General features: G+C 38.6%; 3 protein-coding genes across 3 annotated transcripts in view; 2 read left to right on the top strand and 1 right to left on the bottom strand.

Annotated features, from left to right (window-relative positions):
- Positions 1-4,775: 4,775 nt before the first annotated feature.
- LOC131192551 (mas-related G-protein coupled receptor member H-like) lies at positions 4,776-5,672 on the top strand. The gene has a single exon (XM_058171823.1). The coding sequence runs from the start codon at positions 4,776-4,778 to the stop codon at positions 5,670-5,672; it is 897 nt and encodes a 298-aa protein (XP_058027806.1).
- Positions 5,673-11,066: 5,394 nt separating this feature from the next.
- LOC131192617 (proto-oncogene Mas-like) lies at positions 11,067-11,927 on the top strand. Its single transcript, XM_058171950.1, has one exon. It carries the CDS (start codon positions 11,067-11,069, stop codon positions 11,925-11,927), a length of 861 nt encoding a protein of 286 aa, XP_058027933.1.
- Positions 11,928-17,019: 5,092 nt separating this feature from the next.
- The window catches only part of PNLDC1 (PARN like ribonuclease domain containing exonuclease 1), a 35,822-nt gene continuing 30,442 nt past the window's right edge, over positions 17,020-22,399 (bottom strand). Inside the window, exons 17-19 of the mRNA XM_058168364.1 lie at positions 20,525-20,700; positions 18,986-19,084; positions 17,020-17,184 (exon numbers count right to left, since the gene is read on the bottom strand). Of these exons, the coding sequence (XP_058024347.1) occupies positions 17,112-17,184; positions 18,986-19,084; positions 20,525-20,700 (348 nt within the window). The 3' untranslated portion in view covers positions 17,020-17,111. The remainder of the gene's footprint in view (positions 17,185-18,985; positions 19,085-20,524; positions 20,701-22,399) is intronic.

The following is a 22,399-nucleotide window of genomic DNA, read 5'->3' on the forward strand; positions in this document are numbered from 1 at the left end:
CCCTGCCTGTTTTTCAGCCTGTTTTGGGGCCATTTCTTGAGCTGTTTTCAGGCCATTTTTGGGTCCTTTTCAGCTGTTTTTCTTTTTTTGCCCATTTTCCAGGCCGTTTTTTGGGCCATTTTCAGGCCGTTTTTGGACTGTTTTTGGGGCCTTTCTCCAGGCTGTTTTTTGGGCTGTTTTTGCCCAAAAATGGCCTGAAAAAGGCCCAGGAAACAGGCCAAAAAACAAGTGTGGGCGGGGCCAGCCAGTGGTGGGATTTGCCGGTTCACTGAACTGCACAGAATTTTATCAGATTCTTTTTTTTTTTTGTAAAAAGTTTTTAATTTTTTTTAACACACACACCAACATACATTTTTTCTGATCAGAATATTGGCCAGGTTTCAAATTTATACAACTTTTAATTCTCTTCCAACACATTTTGTATGTTTACATTAATACAGTTTTCCTTTTCTCTCACACTTTTGTTTTCTTTCCTTTATTTATGTTGTATATCTAATCTTACCCTTCGCCCTGAATTCTAATCATTTATCAACTTCCCTCTCCCCACCCCCGCTTCTCTCATTGCTCCCTCTAAATTAAACCTTTTATTTCCAAATCAATTATCAAAATTAATATTTGTAAAGTTTTATATATACTACTTATCAAACATTAGAATCATTCATATATTTGCAATTTAAAACAATTCATATAATATTCAACTGTTTATAAATTTATAACTCTTTATAATAAATCATAATCAAAAAAGAAAAAAAGAACTTCGAATCTTAACTAGATTCTGAAGTGGGCTGCTGCGAACTGGCAGCAGCCCACCTCTGCTGTCTCTATGCTGTGGGACTCCTTTGCTGCAGAGATCTCATCTATCTTCCCCTCTTGAATTTCAGGAGACTTGGTTTTTTCTGTCTAGCCCAAGAGGAAGGCATGATATTTCTGCATGACAATTTAATGTAGATATTTAAAGCTCTGATCATCAACCATAATAAAGAATTTGATTTGAGCTGTGGGAGAAAACAGCACCCTCCGAAACAAGGTCAAGTTCTTACAGAAGAAAGACTCAATTTGGTCTAGGGATTAAGGCAATGGGCTAGAAAGTGGGAGGCCAAGAGTTCAAGTCCTGCCTTGGCCATGAAAGCCAGCTGGGTGACCTTTTGGCCAGTCACTCTCTCAGTTCAACCCACCAACAGGGTTGTTGTTATGGGGAAAATAGGAAGAGGAAAGTGTGTTGGATATGTTCAGGAGGAAATGCATATGTTCACTGCTTTATTTGTAAACAAACAAACAAACAAACAAACAAACAAACAAACAAACAAACAAACAAGAATTAGTGCTTTGTGTCATTCTCTAGAACAGGGGTCTCCAACCTTGACAACTTTAAGACTTTGCTGGCTGAGGAATTCTGGGAGTTGAAGTCCATAAGTCTTAAAGTTGCCAATGTTGGAGACCCCTGCTCTAGAACACAGCCAAAGTGGAAGTTTTGTCTTTGACAGCTAAGTCTGATCAAGACTTTCGGTTAATAAAATCAACATGTATTCTAAACACTTTTTTTAAAGGACATATATTTCCCCTTTTCTCCACAGTTCATCTATAAGACAGACTCTGAAAGACAGATAGATTAAAATAGGTCTCAAGTGATTCTATTGTGAAACTTACCATGCTATTAATAACAACAGCTCTGAGGTCATGAGATTCTAGTGTTCTATTTGTTACGCAAGGAACACATCATAATTGTGGAGCCAGCTTTATCTTGGCGGAATTGTATTACAGTAATGTGAAAAACAGAAGTTTGATCAATGAAGACTAAAAGGAGAACTGGAATCTGGTGTTAGTATTGATTCTTTTGTTTAACAGATACTTATGTTAGTTTAATCTCCAAAAACCTACATTTCCTGCCACAACGTCATTAAGTGCCTGATTAAGATGTTTATAGGAACTGGCCAAAAATACACTATAGTATATGATTTGTATCTCCTGAGAACATCCAGTCAGTGGATAGATTGTTCATTGATCTACTGGAAATGAATATATTACAACTGAGTTATAGAAAACAAAGATAAAGCTCAAGGACTTTAATGGCACTCTTCTGGAAAGAAGTGTAATAACCATGCCAAAAGTTTAGAGTAGACCCAAGCACTATGAATTAGTCACAAATTTCTCTTTTAAGTGTTAACTGAGACTGATGTTCAAATGAGAAAATGACAGATGATTTGAACCAGAGGTTTGGCCGGTTTCTTACGGTTTTGGAAAATAGTGGTGTTTGAAGATCAGTCTTGTCATTCATATAATGGCAACAGGATATATTCCTCATACTTGCCAACTCAGTGGAAGAAAGCATCCCACCCTCTTTCTAATTTCAAGCCTTCCTATCTCCAGCACATTCTTCTGTGACCTATAAATTGTGATCAATCCTATTTCCCCTTGCTACATTTCATTAGATACTCTGCCAGTCTTACAGTTGATCTGTTTCTCCAATCTTTACTTCATCTACCACTTTAATTCTGGGAAATTTTTCTTGCCTATTGATATTTTTAACACTTAAAACATTTTTTTTAATCCAGAAGTAATTGATGGTACATAGCCTATAATATAGTTACATAATATTGTAAATGTATTGCTTATTCATTCTAAGAAGCAAGTTTTAGGACACAGAAAAAGTGCTTTCTGTTTTCTGAGGTTCTCACGGGTGTTTGTATGTAGGTCTTTGGTTATTCGGGTTTTCTGCTGCGTAAAATTGGAAGTGTCTTGGCGACGTTCGACAAAGTCTCATTCGTCATCTTCAGGCTGGTGTTAGAAGCACGAAGCACAAAGCACGTCCTAGAAGCACGAAGCTGTAAACACCAGCCTGAAGATGACGAATGAGACTTCGTCAACCGTCGCCAAGACACTTCCAATTTTACGCGGGAGAAAACCCAAATAACCAAAGACATATGTGTGTGTGTGTGTGTGTGTGTGTGTGTGTGTGTGTAGGTCTTTGGTTGTTCGGGTTTTCTCCTGCGTAAAATTGGAAGTGTCTTGGCGACGTTTCGACAAAGTCTCATTTGTCATCTTCAGGCTTCAGCTTCATGCTTCTGGGAGCAATGTGTGATCGCAGCTGTTTCTTCCTGCGATCACGCATTGCTCCCAGAGCAATGATCACACAGAGCATTGATCACACAGCTGCGACCACACATTGCTCCCAGAAGCACGAAGCTGAAGCCTGAAGATGACGAATGAGACTTTGTCGAAACGTCGCCAAGACACTTCCAATTTTACGCGGGAGAAAACCCAAATAACCAAAGAGCTACATACAAACACCCGCGAAAACCTCAGAAAACTTATATATATGTGTGTGTGTGTGTGTGTGTGTGTCTTCTGAGGAATATATATATATACTAATTAAATGCCACTAAACATTATGCTTTTGATCTTCCTGCCCACGTGCTTTGATAAAAAAAATAAGCGCTGAAAATTAAGATAATGCATCCTTAGTTAGAACAGAGTTTATTACAAATTAGGCTGCAATAATCAGGTAATAATTTGGAATATATTTTGCTGCTTGTTGAAATGAGACTTGTCCATTGCCCACTAGACCTCCTGCCCATTATCCAAAATAAAGGGAAAAGAAATGCTTCTTTGATGATGATCATACCATTGATCAAAGAATTCACTTCAAAAGAATGTGATGAAAACACAAACGGTCCTTTGGAAGAGAATATTTGTAGATCAGAGTTGAAATGAGGGGTCCTTGGTGCTCTCAGAGCTTGGTTGTTTTCTTGCAGATGTTTTATTACCAAACCAGGTAACATTATCAGTGCTAGGTTGCCAAGAAAACAACCAAGCTCAGAGAGCAGCAAGGACCCCACAGGCGGTCCTAGTTTAACGATCACTTGTTAAAGCAACCATTCAAAATTAGGATGGCGCTGAACAAACGATAGTTATGACCTGTTCTCAGGATTCTGGCCATCACAGCATCTCACAGTCATGATAGCAATTTGCAATCTTCTCAGCTGGCTTCCCACAAGGAAAGCCAACAAGAGATGGGAAGTCACGGTCACAAAGTCCTTACTTAATGTTGCCAACTGGGACTGCTAGAATTGCTGACACTAAGTCGCATGGGCATGTGTTGTTGTGCTTTAGACCTGTGGCAATTCCAGTCCCCATTGCCATTGTTCACTGGGAATTACTTGTGCAACTTATGAGACTGTATATCGCAATACTGGCTTTAAAAATATGGTCAGTTAAAGTCATATTCTGAGTGTTTACTGTATCAGGATACAGCATTTCGTTAGTGGGATATCATACTGGTCTGCAAGGTAGTTTCTAGATTGGGCAAACTTGGGAGTAAAATTGGGCTTTGATGGCACCTATGCTATATTGACCAAGTGTGCCACACTGGCTGAAATTGTGCTGTTAGCATATGGCATATTAATCCTACAACCATAGCTGATAATCTAGCCTGTCTTTCTTTTGCTGAAAACTGAAGTGAAACCAGAATTAAATCAAGTTATTACAAAGTGTAGAGATCAGTATTTAGGGATTCTCCTGAGGAGTATCATGGCATGTGGAATATTTGTGCCATGTAATAGAAGAAAGTAAATGGTAAAGTACATAAGGCACTCAACCTGTGTCTTCTCAAGAAGGGCTAACAAATCCTTGGTGTTAAGCAAATAGTCTAGGTTGGCTCTTCCCAGGAAAAGCATCTTTTATCTTACAGGTGATTTTGTTCGAAGTTTCCTACCTATCTTAATAATTGTGTTTGATTTGACAGGCTGAGAAAAAGTATGCGACATTTTTTTAGCAACATGGACGCAGAGGCAAGTTCCTTGTCTTTCCTTGATTCAGAGTACAATTTAGAAGAAAAAGTACTATTCATCTCTCTTCCGATCTGCATTTTGGGATTCATAGGAAATTCGGTTATTTTATGGTTCCTTTGCTGCAACCTCAGGATTAAATTAAACCTGTATTTTGTGTGTGTGGCAGCTGCTAATAACATGTTAACCTTCACCATGATTGCTGAGTATGTTATGTTTCTTAGACCACAGACCTTCAGTTTAATGTTTCACCGGGTATTGCATGTTTTGCATTTAAGCAGTCATCAAGCCAGCTTTTATATCTTTACAGCTATCGCTGCCGAAAGATGGTGCATTCACTTTTTCCCTGTTTGGTATAAACAGTTTCGGCCCGTGAATTTCTCAGCCATTGTGTCCTTTTCTTTGTGGGGGCTCACCACTCTGATATCAATTGTGACCCACTATCTTTGCTCTCCAATAATGGAAGTACACTTCAAGAATATTGAGACATGTACAGCTTCAACCATACTAATAATCATCACTCAACTGATTTTTATTCCAAGTATGATGTTTTTTTCTTTGGGCATATGGATTAGAATTCATATGAAAGAGGAAGTTCCCCCACTGAGACTTGATATCACCATTGTAGTCACAATTTTTCTTTATCTGATGTTGAATGTACCATTTGACTTAGCTACGATCTTGATGTACTGGGTTGATAACATTGATGGATATATTCTGGGATGCCTTAACACACTATTGGAGGCAATCAGCAGTTCGATCAGTCCTTTTATTTATTTCATTGTTGGATCTTGGAAGAAGCCAAAAATGAAGACAGCCTTTGCGTTTCTTGAAATAGCTTTGTCAGACAAAACAGCCATGCTTGTAAAAACACAAAGACAGACTTAAAAATCAACAATTGTATGCATAGAAGAAAACTGATGTGCATTCTCTGCTGCAAAATAAATTTCTTTACAAATATTGTATGCACTGTTACTGACTTCTAGTACATGCCTATGTATTCTGAGCCATGGTGGTCCAGTGGTTAGAATGCAGTACTGCAAGCTACTTCAGCTGACTGCAGTTCAGCAGTTCAATTCTCACCAGCTCAAGGTTAACTCAGCTTTCCATCCTTCCGAGGTGGGTAAAACGAGGACCCAAATTGTTGGGGCAATATGCTGACTCTGTATAGAGAGAGCACTGTGGAATGATATATAAGTTTAAGTGCTATTGCTATTCTTGCTATGCCCCATAATATACCAAGCCCTCGTAAATTGCTCCTCAACAAGAGCAGGACAGTAAATGGAGCAGGTGAACAAATCACATTGGCATGGCATTCCCAGTAAGAAAATTATATTGTGCATGCATATAAGACATAGATGTATATAAACTACTACATGCAAATTTATATCATTTGTTAATGGAGGGGGAAATACTTATGCAGTCATCAACTGAGGCACCACAGAATAAACCAGTGAGCCCTTGGAGCAGGGGTATCAAACTGGCAGCCCGTGGGCCGGATGTATCATGCGCAAGCCATGTCCACCTCAGCTCCACAAAGGCAAAAAACATAGATACGTCACGTGATCGAGTTTGACACCGTGTCTTAGAGTGATCATTCAATGAAAACTCTAAAGAAGAGAAAGAAGTATAGGTAATACAATCAGACCATTGAGAAAGGCAGTCGTCTCCCCCCCACATGCCAAAATATAGGGAGTCCTTAACTTACAACAGCTCACTTAGTGACCATTCAGTTATGTCTCTGAAAAAAGTGACAATTTTTCACATTGATGACCATTGCAGCATCCCCGTGGTCGCTTGATCAAACTGTGGATATTGGGCAACTGGTTCAAACTTCTGTTTTTCACATGTCCCAGAGTCATGTGGCCACCTTTTGTGATCTTTTGACAAGCAAAGTCAATGGGCAAGTCAGATTCACCTAACAACCATGCAGTGATTCACTTATCAACCGTGGCAAGAAAGATCATAAAATGAGGCAAAATTCACTTAACAACTGTCTCACTTAACAGAAATTTTGGCCTCAATTGTGATCGTAAGTTGAGTACTACCTGTGTTAGAAGCACATAAGTAAGGATTTAGAGATGTTCATTTAAAAAAAGAAATCTAACTAAGTACTCTGCTGTAAAAGTATAATTTGAATGATGATCAGTTTAAAGCAACATTTTGGGTCTCGGATTCCCAATAATTTGGGGCTAATGGCAATAGCCATCATCTGGAATCTTACTTTGTTGTAGGTTCACTCAGAAAAAGGGGACTTGCCCATCCAAAAATGACTACCATGGTAAACATGTTTCCTTGAAAAAATACAGAACGTTTATTAGAAAACTGATAATGATTGGCTTCTGGGACAGCCTGGCAGATTGAGCTCAACTGTGCTTTTTTCCAAAACCAGCAAGCATGGCCAAATTAGGAGCCAATGAAGGGAATGGCTACTTAGAACTCCTGTCCAGGTCAAGGAGAAGGTAAGTATCACCCACCCTTGGCTCCTAATAGGCACTCCTTGTGAAGAAATCACAAAAATGCATTCTCCAATGGGTTTGAGAGGTAAGGCAAGCTGACATTTTTATTTTCAAATGCTAGATCAGAGGTCTCCAACCTTGGCAACTTTAAGCCTGGCGGAAGTCTGCCAGGCTTAAAGTTGCCAAGGTTGGAGACCCCTGTGCTAGATGTCATATGAAGCCTAAAAAAGCATTCTTGGAAATAAAGGTACTCAGGGCGATATTCCATTTTTCAGTATTATCTACCACCGAGTAACAAATGGAAAATATAAAAAGCAAATGGGAAAACTGGTAGCTGTCTAGTGAACATGTCCAAAGGCCTAAGTGTACAATACTGGAGATCCCAGCAATACAAATCACTTTTGCAGTCTGGCTGACAGACACTTTACAGTAGATCATACATGATGTACAGTATACATAATGTGTTTAGCCTATGAGAATCTAGTCAATTATGCTTTGTCAACAAATCACAGTAAACCATGAAGAGCTAGTGATAAAAACTTTTGAGGCCGAAGAGAATGAGGAAGAAGTTTTACTCATATATTTGCTTCCAGTATGTTTATTTTTCTCAGGTTTGGGGTGGAGTATTTGTCCTAATCAGAAGGGAACAAATAAAGGAGCATATGCTTATTTGCACTCTATGATGATACATAGATATAGCAATTCAAATGGAATAAAATTCATTAGGTAGCCACATAGATGATGGCACTGCAATTTACTACTGTGCTTTGGGGCATGAAAAAAATCTGCTATGATTTTCAACTGGGTCAAAATGGGAGAAAATGATTCACCTGTGGGGCAGATAAACTGTAGTGTATATATATTATTATAATTTGTCATTGAAAGGTGCAAATGTAGAAACATAACACAGAAAGCTTCACGTTTTAGGAGAATTGCATATAAAACAATGTAGATTAAAATGAATTCTAATGAAGTAATATATACAATCCAACAATACTAACAAGACAGATTAAAATGAGACTACTCCATTTTCCATGCTGTAATTTAAAGGTTCTTTTTTAAATACTAGTTATTAATACTGTATATTTATGATTTCTTTCAAGTCGTTGCTGGTTTCTGAGCTGCATATTGAAAAATCGCAGAAGATGCTCCTTAAAAATAATAAAAATTAAGTCATGATGACCCTGCCTCTTTTACATTATACATCATCTATTCCTGTTTGGAAATTAAGGCAGACTCTATGCTCAAACCAGGACAAAATTCACAATGAAACAGATTCAGGATGATACTCTTTTGAGCATAATTAAAATGTGGTTAACAGTTGCTGTGAGGTCACAGGATTCTCATTCTGTTGTTTGGTCCATACATCATCACAGGCGCCTGGTCACAGAATTAAAGGTTTATGATGAACCAGAAACCTGATCAAAGATGGTTGAAAAAATATGGGGCGATAACCATGGTAGCATTTACTTTTCTATCTAATTTGATAAACAGATTTATTAGCCACAAGTGTCTAGTTAAGAGGCATTCTAGGAATTTGCGAACATAATTGTGTATAATGTATTCTGTAATTTGATTGTACGAATACCTAACAAATGATCAGACTGTTAAAAGAGATCACTGCACCAAAAATAGAATAGTCCTTATAACAGCTGGAAGGAAGTTTGGAACTGAGGCAAATGAAAATCATCTTTTCTCTTCGGTGTTTTCTCCGGAAATAAGGTCAATATGTTCACCACTCCTGTCTTTCCGAACCTGTTTGCTATTCCTCACGACTCAAGAGCAATTCTGTATTGGCTTCAGAGGCAGAGTTAAGTTTGATCTGCAGCTGATCTTTAAGTAGACACTGATAGGCTCCAATGCAAGTTATTTTACATAATCAGTGTCTTAGTAGGCGATTGTTGACAGTTCCAGCAAAGGTAGTATAAGAATGGAGATCCCGTAGTCTTCCCAACATTGCCAAACTACAAGTCGCAGCATTCCTTCCCTTTGCCAGTTAATTATACCTAAAGGATTACTCAGTGGTGGGATTCAGCCAGTTCGCACCACTTCAGGAGAACCGGTTGTTAACTTTCTGAGCAGTTTGGTGAACTGGTTGTTGGAAGAAATCATTAGGGAAGAGAACCAGTTGTTAAATTATTTGAATCCCACCACTGGGATTACTGTTGGGATGCGGTAGTTCAGTGGCTAAAACGGTGAGCTTGTCGATCGAAAAGTCGGCAGTTCAGTGGTTCAAATCCCTAGTGCCGTGTAATGGGATGAGCTCCTGTTACTTCTCCCAGCTTCTGCCAACCTAGCAGTTGGAAAGCATGTAAAAATGCAAGTAGAAAAATAGGGACCACCTTTGGTGGGAGGGTAACAATGTTCCGTGCGTCTTTGGTATTTAGTCATGCTGGCCATATGACCATGGAGATGTCTTTGGAAAGCACTTGCTCTTTGGCTATGAAACGGAGATGAGCACCGCCCCCTAGAGTCGGGAACGAGTAACACATATGTGCGAGGGGAACCTTTACCTTTTAAAGGATTATGTTATTTACCTTAGCAGTAGTAAAAGAGGTATCTAGAATCATTTCAATTATGGGGGCCCAGTCCAGTATAGAAATTGTAACAAACAATCTGATCTATAGATCCTGCAGCATTTCAGTTATTTGCTGGTTGCCCTGGTTCATGTGGGAGTCATTGGCCATGAAATGGAACATTTAACATTTAAGCATAAACTTAGATATTATATTTAGAATGCAGCACTGGTTTTATTCTAGTATTATTGTATATGTATACTGAAGTGGCCACTTCTAAAAAGGAGTCCTTGCATGTTGCAATTTTGTTCTAGAAAAGCCATTTAATTAAAAAATATAAGGGGCTTTATCACACATTTGTTGATTTAGATACAATGTATTACAAAATAAGTAATTTGGTCCCTTTGCTCCCAATTATATTAAAAGTGATTTCTCTGTTTGAACAACCATCTTATCACCAAAGAAACTATTTGGAAGATTATGTAGAAATTTGTCTGGATAAACAAATTATCAATTTAAATTCCCTTTCTTCCTTATTCTTAGGTGAATGAACAAATCATAATAACTGTACTGGATATGTCTAGTTTAATGAAAAGAAGGACTAGGGGTGACATGATAGCTGTGTTCCAATATCTCAGGGAAGAGGGTGTCAAGCTATTCTCCAAAGCACCTGAGGGTAGGACAATTTCCTGATCAGTGAAACAACTTGCCTCCAGAAGTTGTAAATGTAACATGATGCAGGTAGTCCTTGTTTAGCGATTGCCTCAGAGCATGGGTGTCAAATTTGCCTTGTCACGTTGCTGTCACGTGACATTTTCCCCATTCGCAGAGCTGGGGTGGGTGTGGCGGGCCACCAGTTTAACAACCCTGCTTCAGAGAGTGACTGTTTGTATTTACAATAGTGATGAAAAAGTCTGCGGCCAATCCTCACATTTATGACCTTTGCGGGTTGGTAAAGCAAAGCAAAGCTGAAGTAAGATCATAAGAACAGTTGCGTTTTCATTCAGCTCAGCGACCAAATTGCCATTCCCACTTGGGGACATTTACCTGTTGTTTTGTGTCACCTGCAAAAAAATTATGGTTTGTCGAGTTTCTTTTTGCAATATAAAACCCCATATCTGCATGAATAGAGCATAATATCGTAATAACAAAAAAAAATCGTGTTTGCTTTTGACAGGTTGAGAAGAATTTCAAAACATGTGAATAGTGTTGTGCCAGAACAAATTAGCAATATTCCATCCACGTTGACCCAGCGAATGAAAATGAGACTGAAGTGGCCCAGAAAGCATACCACACTGACATAAGCAATGATCCTCATTGCTATTCCAATCAGCATTTTGGGAATATTTGGAAACATACTGGTTATTCTTTTTCTTTCCTTTAAGATTAAGAAGACCAGGTTTACTGTATATATCCTAAATATAACTATTGCTGATCTTAGTATTCTAATCTATCTATATACTTATTTTATGCTATTTTTAGAACCAAATGTTGTCAATGCATCTGTATCCTATGTAATAGAACTGATATATGCAGTTGGATGCAATTCTAGCTTCTATATGTTAACAGCTCTATGCTTTGAAAGGTATTTATCTGTTTTTTACTTTACCTGGTATCAATGTCATCGGCCAGAACATCTTTCATTTTTTTTTGTCAGCACACTGTGGACATTTTCTGGCCTGGTATCACTTTTGGAATACTTTGCTTGCTACCCAAGGTTCTACATATACTTGGATGAAAATACTTTACAGTGCAGAATCACAAATCTATTCCAAATATTTGTTGAGTTCCTGATTTTTATTCCCATCATGGTCTTTTACATTTTGGCTATTTTTATCAGAATGCAGAAAAAAACCCAGCAAACTCCTCCAGCAACACTTGATATCTCTATTACTGCTACTGTTGTTCTTTTTCTTGTATTTGATGCATCGGTTAAATTTTTTAATATTATTGAATTTTGGTTTGATGCAGTACACGTACCAACATTTTCAGTGGCGGTATTATTTGACACCATAAGAAGCAGTGTCAGCCCATATGTGTATTTTACTATTGGAGGTTTTCTGAAAAGGACTTCTGATCCTCTCGAAGTTTTCCTTGAGAGAGCTTTGCAAGATGAAGAAACAATAGTGAGGGGAACACAAATGCAGCAAGAACAGCTTTCCAAATGACCCTAGGAGCCAAAGAAATATCCATAGAAGAATACACTATTGGTTTACAATTCCAATTCCAAAATAATTTATTCATTACTCCTTATATATCATTCAGGTCCATTAATTAAATCAGCCAAATGCTTCATGTGGCTCAAAACTCCCTGTCTATTCCTGCCACATAAAAAATCAGAATAAAGAAGTCGGTGGCCAGGAAAAAAAGGTTCCTCTGAGGAGAGAATTTTAATTCTGCAAAAACTTTGTTGTGATTATGAACTATGATACCAAGAGCTCCTAAAGCAGGAAATAAGAGAGAAGGAGAAACAACTGTAGACTGCCTCTATACATGGAAGACTGGAAGGCAGCAGAGGAAGGAGAAGAGAAAGCTGTGGAGTCAAAGGAAGCTGGAAGGAGTGAAAAGAAAAATCTATAGATGGAAATATAGTGGCCTTTGTATACCCCTTAAGACTGACAGAGGTGGTTTATGTTCACATAAACAGTATTCATCCCACATCTCCATCAGGAAAGTTTTGATAGGTACCAAGTGATGCATCTTGACTCTGAGTTATATACATTGAGAAACCACAACTGTTTATCTTTAGAGTATAATGTTCTACTTTAAAGGACTTTAATTAGAACACAAGGTGGGGGGATCTCGAAACTTTTTGGATTTTGTATGTTAATGTCATACACTTTTTCTTTATTTGAAATGTTATACCTATGACATAGTACTGAAAGGTTCCCGCTGATGTAATCTTACAGAAAAATAGTAAAATTTTGCCAAATAAATCAGTAAATGATAAGCAATGCAGTGCCTATTTTTTTAAAAAATCAAGCTCAAAATCAGAAGCAAAAAGAGATTAAAGAAAAAAGAAGCAGCATAAAACGGGTCTTAAATTAGCTGGTAGAATTAAAAACAGTTCTTCACCTGGCAGAAAAAAAATTGAAAGAAAACAAAATCTGGTATTGGGTAACCATTTCTGGAAAGACCGAAGGAGACAGAATAAAATACTTCACAAAACAGTTTAATGCTGTAACCCAAATGAAGGCAGGGCCTTTCATCTCTGCCATTTTACTAAAGCAATCGGGAGATACTATCATAAAGGAGAAACAGGAACAGGAATGTCTGCAAGGGATCATGGTAATTAAGTCAAAATGGCAGTTGTGATCATGTAACTGAAGCCCCACCCATTTTTGACATGTGTTGTAATAACCATAAAGTGGAATTTGATTGCATGGTTGTAGATGCTTTCTTGATTTTTTTTGACTGTCACTTACAGACACCTCTGGCTGGGTAAAGGTAAAACAATTTGGAAAACTTGCTGCACTTCTTTCTGAAAAAAGGTGTCCCTCAGATGCCATGTTCAATTATCATGAAACTGGGTATTATGACATTATTTATTTGATGGGTTTATAGAGCCAATTGATCCTGTACGCCACTTGTGAATGCTTATGAAGATACCAAACAGCTTCACATAAGTCATTTTGTTTTAAAGTCAAAAATACAAAAAAGGTTATTTCAATCCTTACCCAGAAGCTGACAGCCCGGGTTCGAGACCTGAGTACCAACAATGGGATGAGTTCCTGATACTTACCTACCTAGCAGTTCAAAATCATGCAAATGCGAGTAGATAAATAGATGCCACCAGCCAACTGCAAAAAAACTGAGTTCCTGCAGTCTACTTAGGAGGAGTTGCTGTCCAGAGTACATATGGATGATCTCATGATCTCTACTTTCTCTAGAGTGAATTTGGTGGCCCTCTGACTGCCAATCTCCCCTGAACACCATCATTCCTCATTGACAGTTGCCTAGGTAACTATATACTCATTGAAAGTTTCATGAACGAGCAGTTCCCAGTAAATGTGAGTCATATGTGTCTGGGGCTGCATGTAAACTACACAAATCTTTATCCATTTTTAATCTTTCCAATTAGGTACATCTTAAATTTTCCATTTTGTTTCCACATAGGAACTAAAAATGATTGAAACCTGATTTGTAATCCCTTGGGTCCTGAATCCCATTCAGCTCAGAGGCCAGAAGGAACAATGGGAAGAAGGCCCAGCTTCTGGGGATATCAAAGAGAACTGATTACATAAGTGTATTTTTGAATTAAATTTGACATACTGCCCTTATACCCAGTCTTGAGTTAATAAGACTGTTAAATTACATACACTTCATATTTTGAATTATTGCCTCTTTTTTCATGTTTCTTTTTGTACAATTGAAATGCACTGTTACAATTATATTCATAGCAGATTTTTTTTTAAAAAAATTCATAGCAAGGACTTAAGGTTTTACTATATACTTATGGCAGAAGGGAAAAAACCAGGGGTGAAATCTAAAAATTTTCCCTACCGGTTCTGTGGGCGTGGCTTAATTGGTGGGCGTGGCTTGGTGGTCAGATGACTGGGTGGGCATGGCCAATAACAATAAATAATAAAAATAATAAACAAAGTATAAAAAACAATAAGAGGTATCAAAAACCAACTTTCACACTTTACACACACACAACACAACACAACACAACTGACTCACACACAATGTAAAAGCAGCTGCACTTCACACTTCACACAGCCACAAAAAGCTCAAAAACCAACTTCACTTTACACACACACCCCTCTCTCTCACACACACACACACAGTCACAAAATGCCATATACAGCTTCCTGAGATTTTGTGTGTTTGTGTAGTTAGAGTGAAACACTACAGAAATACACCAAATCTCAGAAAGCTGCACAAATATTTTATTATTTTATTTTATTTTATTGTGGACTTCAAATCCCAGAGTTCCTCAGCCAGCAAAGCAGGAAGTAAAGCAAGCTTTTTTTTTTCTTCAGTAGCTGAAGAAAACATGCCGTTGCCAGCCCGAAAGAGCAGTAATTATAGGTAAGTGAGGAGGGGGAATTGGCTGGGCTTGGGTAGGGGCTCTTGTAAGTGGGGGCTGTTAAAAAGTGAGTTTAAAAGCCTGTGAAGATCAGGAAACTCCTCTGGGATCACCAGAGGAGGCTTTTAAAACCTCAGGTTTTTTTCTTTTTTCTTTTCCCCTTTGCCTTAAGAGGGTTTTTTAAAAAAAACTTTTAAAGTGTTCTGATGATCTCTGCTCAGCCCTGCGATCATCAGAGGTTTTTTTTTTTACTTTTCAAGGCATGTTTCAGCTGAAGAAAAACTTTTAAAAGTTTAAAAAAAACACCCCTGCTGATGTTGCGGCTCAGCAGAGGCAGAGGGGCGGGGCCAGGGATTTTTGCTACCGGTCCTCCGAACCAGCAGCTGCCATCGCTACCTAATCGGGGGGAGCCGGTGCGAACTGGGAGCATTTCACCCCTGGAAAAAACTAATTGTATTTCTAAATTAAATTATAATCTTGAATTATTGATTAAACGAGGTGACTGATCTAGTTTTTGGATAAGCAACTACATAAACTGGATTGGGAACATTCTTCTGCAGAACAATAAACTGTTGCCATGTTAACTTTGGGGTTTGGAAAACTCATTCAACCTACATAATCAGCACCTCGAAATGCTCTGTTTTGATCCTTTCGCTTGTGGGAAGTTAGAGACTGTACTTTAGTTTGGGACACAATGATAGTGCTGTTCTGAAGATTATTTTTAGTGTGGAGAGATCACTGACACAAACTTGAAAAGGGGCATTTGATGCTAATCAAACATCTTTTTTCCAGTTTTCTATGAAGAAAGTTTTTTTCCTTCTTGCTGGTAGAGAAAGACCATTTCTGAAGAAAATGAATGAAGATTGGAATGAATGATAAGTTGAGAGTGGGCTATGAGTATCAATATCAAATTGCTTTGTTCTGTAACATCAACAGCTCTCATAAATATCACAGTATTTATGTTGGATGAAACCAGAAAATTTCCAAAACAAAAACAGATGTAAATCTTATTTAAAGCTTTTTGCAGCAGCGATAATGACTGGTGGTTTAAGATTGCTTATCCTGAGCATTGGAAACTGAGTTCAGGGCCATACATTGGAGCTTAAAATAATTACAGGAATTTTTTACTTTTTCTCAACTATAAATAGAAAGAAAATACATTCAAGCAGCATAAGCTTTTTCAAAAGCTCTGTCTTCACATTCTCTGAATTACCAAGAAAAAGGGTTGAAATAAGCTGTTAGTGAAGCTATTTGTTCTTGGAGAAGAAATTAGGAAGGAAAAAATAATAATAGGGCAATGATGTTCTACATCTGGATGTATTCTGGATCTTCTAGGGTATTTCACAGCCTAGGAGCCAGATACTTAATGCTATTTTTTCTCCTATGCCAACTTTCCTGTATACAGAGCTAATCTTCTGAGGACCTTACCCTGAAATGGTGACTGGAGTGTCTTGTCTGTTACAAGTCTCTGCAAGAACTGCCTACTACTGCAATTAGCTTTTTGATATCAAATAGTTATTCCACTTCTTCCAGAATTTAACATCTATTTTTCTTTTTAATTTGAATTTATTTCCCACCCTTCTCCAAAGACTCAGGGTGGCTTACATTGTGTTAAGCCAGGGCTGGGCAACTGTGGCCCCTTTATGACCTATGGACTTCAACTCCCAGAATTCTGGGAGTTGAAGTCCATAGGTCATAAAGGGGCCATAGTTGCCCAGCCCTGTGTTAAGCAATAGTCTCATCCATTTGTATATTATATACAAAATCAACTTTTATTGCCCCCAACAATCTGGGTCCTCATTTTACCTACCTTATAAAGGATGGAAGGCTGAGTCAACCTTGGGCCTGGTGGGACTTGAATTGCAGTAATTGCAAGCAGCTGTGTTAATAACAGACTGCATTAGTCTGTTGAGCCACCAGAGGCCCTATTTGTGTAGTTTGTACACAAATTATTTTGGGTTCTCTAGATGAACTGCCCCGGAAGCTTCATATCCCTCTTGAAAAGAAAAGAAGGAAAGTTGCTCAATGCTGGACAGATTATGTACAAGCAGCAAGCACAAAATGTTTTGTGTGATACTTACGCTCTAAGAAAATCCGCAATATCTCTTCCATTACTCCTTTTCCATTCTTCTATATATATATTTCCATAATAAAGAAGTTTCCTTTTCGCTGCATCCTATTTGACCAAGTTCTCTTTTCCTATTCTTCTTCCCATATCAGGAACCACACAATTTGGGGATCATTGCAAGGTGTTTTAATCTATTATTGTGCAGCTTACATTGAGGGGAAAAGAAACCAAGCATTTCCAGTGGATGAGCTGTTATGCACGACAACTATAAGAGCCTCCAAGCAAGAAAGCCAGCAGAGACCAAGAAGCCACAATGCCACATATTCTGAAAGGGCACAAACAAATAAACATAAATGCAATTGTTCCAAAGCCAAACAACATCAAGAGTTTAAAATCAAGTTTAGTTCTACCTGCCATAGATTCAGTTTCAACTGAATTCATCATTCAAAATGGGTAATTTAATTACAAGGGCATTACACAATGGTTTAGATACTCCATGCTTTACTTATTGGGTAAAACCCCGTAAATCCCAGAGCAGCTTATAGCATGAAATCTTTCAAATATATTAGATAGTATTCAATAAGTAATTTTAAATAAACTCAGTCATAATGAAATACAGTATCCTGTTTAACACAATGCTGTTAATTCTGAGAATCTTTCTCAGATTTTCTAATTGCTCAGTCTTTGTCTTCACTACTTGAAGTAGCAAAACAAAATGAATACATATATAAAAAGATTTCATGACCTACATCTGTCTTCCCTGAGCAGATTCTTCCAGGTTTGTTGGAATACATCTCACTTCAGCCTTGGCCTGTGCAACTATGGAGGCTAGAGATGATGGGAACTGCATTTCTCAGTCCAGAGCAAATATGTCTGTATATTCAATGACCATTAGAAAGTGGCCGGAACTGTGCTTAAAAGTGCATTATCAATAAAGCTTAAAATAAATCCTGCACTCTTTCAACCCTGCTTCTGTTTTATCTTCCAGTGGCTTTAAGCACTGTATATCATTAAGCCTAAGGACTGACAGGTTTTACACTGGTAAGATCACAACTGTATTCCACAAACAGTGCAATTTAGAGATGGAAGTGTTTTTGATATATCAATTCAACATCTTGAATGATTAAGTTCCTAAATGATGCTATCCAGGATGAAAACTTAACAATTACATATAGTTTGAGAATGATCTCATAAGTTTCTGCTGGGAGAAAAGACAATTGGGCTAGTGCAGTGATTGCTAACCTTTTTGTCCTTGCGTGCCGATAGCGTGAGTGCATGACAGCACGTATGTGCCCACACCCATAATACAATGTGCACATGAACCCCCCCCTGCGCATGCGCGTGCCACCCCCACCCCCGTTTTGTGTCTAGCAGGCCTCCCTGAAGCCTCCTGGGACTAAAAACGGGGTGTGCGCCCCCCCTCATGCTCCCCCTGACCCCCCCCCCCCTGCATGCCTACGCTGTTAAAGGTGTTATGTCTGCCTTGTATGCACCTTTATTCCTCTCTAGCATTCATCTCCATTGTTCAGTGATGCATTTCCTGCCTCTCTAGGATTTACCTCTATCTGCTCCTGTGAGGCACTTCCTGTTCTTGTTGGATGTATATAATTATATTCTCGATGGCTTGTATAGTGTTTAACTGCATTTTGATTAAACAGCAGCGCTGCAGGGACCCGAAAATCAGGTGGCTGGCAGGTGGATGCGCAGAGCTCAGCTGGGGTGAGGGCTCACATGCCAGCAGAGTGGCCTACGCGTGCCACCTGTGGCACACGTGCCATAAGTTCGCCATCACAGAGCTAGTGTATGTCATATTATTGTATGTAGCTGTTCCGTCTCCAATGGTATGAACATCTGAGAATGTCAATCTGGACGACACTCAATTAGCTTTTAATCGTTAATATTTTGAAAATTGATGCTTGGCCGAGTGGAAAGAAATCATGGAAGACAAATGTAGCACACTTCTCTTGAAGAATGTACTTCTAATTGAGTAGTTGCAGCCAGATGCAGAATGCAACAACTCAAGCATTTAAACAGGGGGTAGATTTCTGCATCAACACCCCGACTGAATTAAGATAAGTTTTGTAAACTACCATCCCAAAAGGTAGCATAAAGTCAAGCTTACTTACTGTAAGAAGCTAGTCACTCGTGGAGAATGCTTCCAACGGTGATACACGGAAATCTGCAGGTTGGGATGGCCTTTATATACTTTCATAACTATCCTGATGCTGTAAGAATAATTTGAAGAGGAAACTCAGCTTGCTGGCTAATACAGTAAAGAAGAATGCTTCATACAACCAAATAAGTTTTGCTACCAGAAGAAACAGGCACTAATCAATGCTGGGAAACTGCTGCCTTAGCTATAGACCCAAAGGTACTTTTTCAAGAGGCAACTGGACTTTCTGGTTTTTCTTTGAAGATGCTTCGCTTCTCATTCAAGAAGCTTCTTCAGCTCAGAGCTGAAGTGAGAAGTGAGACATCTTCAAAGAAAAACCAAAAAGTCCAGTTGCCTCTTGAAAAAGCACCTTTGGAACAACCATATTCAGGATGATTGAGAATCTTCATAGACGTTGACCTCAGTTAATGTTCCTCTTGCATACAAAACACTCTTTACCAGAAGAAGTGAAAACAGGAAGGCAATCAGAGAATGAAGGGGCTGAGGTTTTTCTGGCTGATGGCCAATCTACAGCCATCTAACTTACCTCCATATCAACCTGACCAAAGCTTGTTTGCTCACATTCTCACAGCGCAAAGGATTTATATGTTAGCCCTTCATCCTAAGAAAAAGAAGATTCCGCCTTGCTTTCCCTCAAGTTTCCACCTTTTCCTTTTTTACTTGTTCTCTCTGCCAAAGCAAAAGACCAAGAAGAACAATTCCACAGCAACTTCTTGTCTTACTTCTCCTGCACAACATCACATTTCATTTAAGCCCATTTTCATTTCCCTATTTTGTTTTTAGGACTGATAATTAAAAGCTCAAGTATGGCACTAGTATATAATATGCTTGGTTCAGTTTTGTCTTAATAGATTTATGAACCTGTCCATTCTGGCAAATAAGCCATGGTTTCTTCAACAAATCTTTAAACCACTGACGAACGAGGAAATAGCTACAGAAGGACTCAGAATTGTTGAGAAATAACCAAGAATTTGTTCTTACTCTTTGAAGATATAAGAAGTTTTGTTTTGAGATGGAAAAAGAGAACTGTAAGCAGGAGCAGAGGTTGAGAGAAAACAAAATGCTGAAATACTAAAGGAATTTGAACTATTTAAATCTCTAGATAAGTTCCAGATAGTATATAACTAGAAAGTGAGACCATTTTAAAGAAAACCAAGACCTAGGACAATAGATCACAAGATATTTGAGCATGTAAAGATAACTTTAAGATTTCTCCATCTTTTAAATATGTTTGAAATATTAATTCTCATATTATTTGGGAAGAAAGACAATATTACTCATAAAATCGTAAGAGTTAGAAAGAATCTCAGAGGTTATCTAGTCCAACCTCCTGCTCAATGCATGATCCACTAGAACATCACAGACAGATGATCATCCAACTCTGAAAATCCCTAACGAAAGTGAACATACAGTGGCAGCCTGCTCCATAGGCTGAAACCCCCCAGAGTCAGAAAATTCAGATTCAGACACAATTAGGATTTTAATCACATACTCTTTAAAATGATTGGAGAGCAGGAGAAACTGGTTCATTCTTAGCTGACGGACATCAAACCTGCAGAAACTCCTCAACTCTTGATGAATCTGCTCTTCAGTTACCCCATGCCACCCCTTCACAGTGACTAGTAGGAGGGGTAGGCGTGATGTTAAGTCATCTGCACCAGAAAAATTCTGAGGAAATAATAAATTTTCAGTTACTGAGAGAACCAGAAAGATGTTTCAGACTATTAATTTAAATATTATGGCATTCTATACAAAACAGATACGCGCTGTACAGTGATGGCTGAGGTGGGCTGCTGGGGGTTCGCAGGGTTTCAGGAGAACCTCTAGCTAAGATTCTGTGCAGTTCAGACAACCCCCAAATCCCACTCCTGGCTGGCCCCGCCCATCTTGCCCCTCCCAGGAGTCCCCATGCGGCCCATTTTGAATGCAGGTAATGCAGGACATGTGTGGAAGCTCAGGGAGGGCGAAAAATGGCCCTACCGGAAGTTCGGGAAGGCCAGAAATGGGCCTGTTTCTGGCCTCCAGAGGGCCTCTGGAGCCTGAGTAGGCCATTTTTGCCCTCCCAGAGGCTCGAGGAAAGCCTCCAGAGCCTGGGGAGGGCAAAAACGCCCCTCCCGCCACGGTACAGGAGGCTGACTAAGCCACACCCACCCAGCAACCAGGCAGAGAACCCCTTGCTAAAAATTTTGAAGCCCACCCGAGTGATGGGAACTTATAATTAATGTAAATATTTTTTTAAACCAGCTATGATCATATCCTTTAAAGGCTGTCTTATTTTTAAATATATTGATAACATCTTGATGGCAAAATCCAAGTCCAGTTGACTTTAGCTGATCTAAAGGAAAAGTTATACTTGCGTGGAAAACAAGCAGGAAATCCCACAGCTACAGGAGAAAGGGACATTAAAAAACCATTTGGGAAGAAGGTAATAATGAACCATTTCTAAAGTTGTTTGGACTTAACAGATCCTGGCAACACAGAAGAGCCATCAAGCCGATAAAAGCAGGAAGCAGAACCATTAGAGAAGAGATTCTGGAGTCCAGGGGAAGGGCAGAATTGTGAGAAACAAAGTCAAAAGTAACCAGGTTTCCTTTTTGCCCATTTTAATAAACACAACTCTGGGCAAGCTCAGAACAGTCAAAATAAATTTTAAAAAATTAAATCACTAGGAAAAACCTGGCACGTCAGCCATTCTCCTCCAATGCAACTAGGTTTTACACTAGATATAAATTGATCTGGAGAATTATTTTGGCAAGCTTTCAAGGTTCTGTTACATTATCCTATTGGCATTAAAGGTCTTATCCAGAAATCCAAAGTGATACTTGCTTTCTAAGTAGGGAGCTTCAGAGGGATTGGCAGTATTGCTGCAGAACAAATTGTATGGCCTGATACAGAAAACCCACAAAGAATGGAGTACAATTCAAAAACATCATACAATCACAGACTGCAATGGTTGGAAAAGATCTTGGAGATAAGCTACTCAAACTCCCTTCCCACTGGGGTTTCTACTACTACAGCAGAATCTTTACTCTCTTCAATAATGTTACATGGTTGGGAATCCTGGATTTTATATTCAGGATAGATAAAAACACACTTGACAGACTTGTAGTCCTGCAAACATGAAATGTAAATTTGAAACAATTAAATCTATTAAGAATCAATGCTCTTGGAATATAAGTCCACAATGGGGCTACAACGTGAACGTTTAAAGGAAATTTGCTTTCAGAGATTAAATAATGACTAATCACACAAGTCTGTAATTAAGGATGGCAATGTAGCATCAGTATATTTCCCACTGAATTCCAGGCTCTCATTTAACCTTTTCCATTTTTAAAAAAGTTACCGTATTTTTTGGTGAATAAGACGC

Source organism: Ahaetulla prasina, chromosome 1 (assembly GCF_028640845.1).
Source record: "Ahaetulla prasina isolate Xishuangbanna chromosome 1, ASM2864084v1, whole genome shotgun sequence".
Taxonomy (NCBI): Eukaryota; Metazoa; Chordata; class Lepidosauria; order Squamata; family Colubridae; genus Ahaetulla; species Ahaetulla prasina.

Coding starts and splice junctions, on each gene's coding strand:
- LOC131192617 (XM_058171950.1), top strand. CDS start 11,067: ATGATCCTCATTGCTATTCCAATCAGCATTTTGGGAATATTTGGAAAC.
- LOC131192551 (XM_058171823.1), top strand. CDS start 4,776: ATGGACGCAGAGGCAAGTTCCTTGTCTTTCCTTGATTCAGAGTACAAT.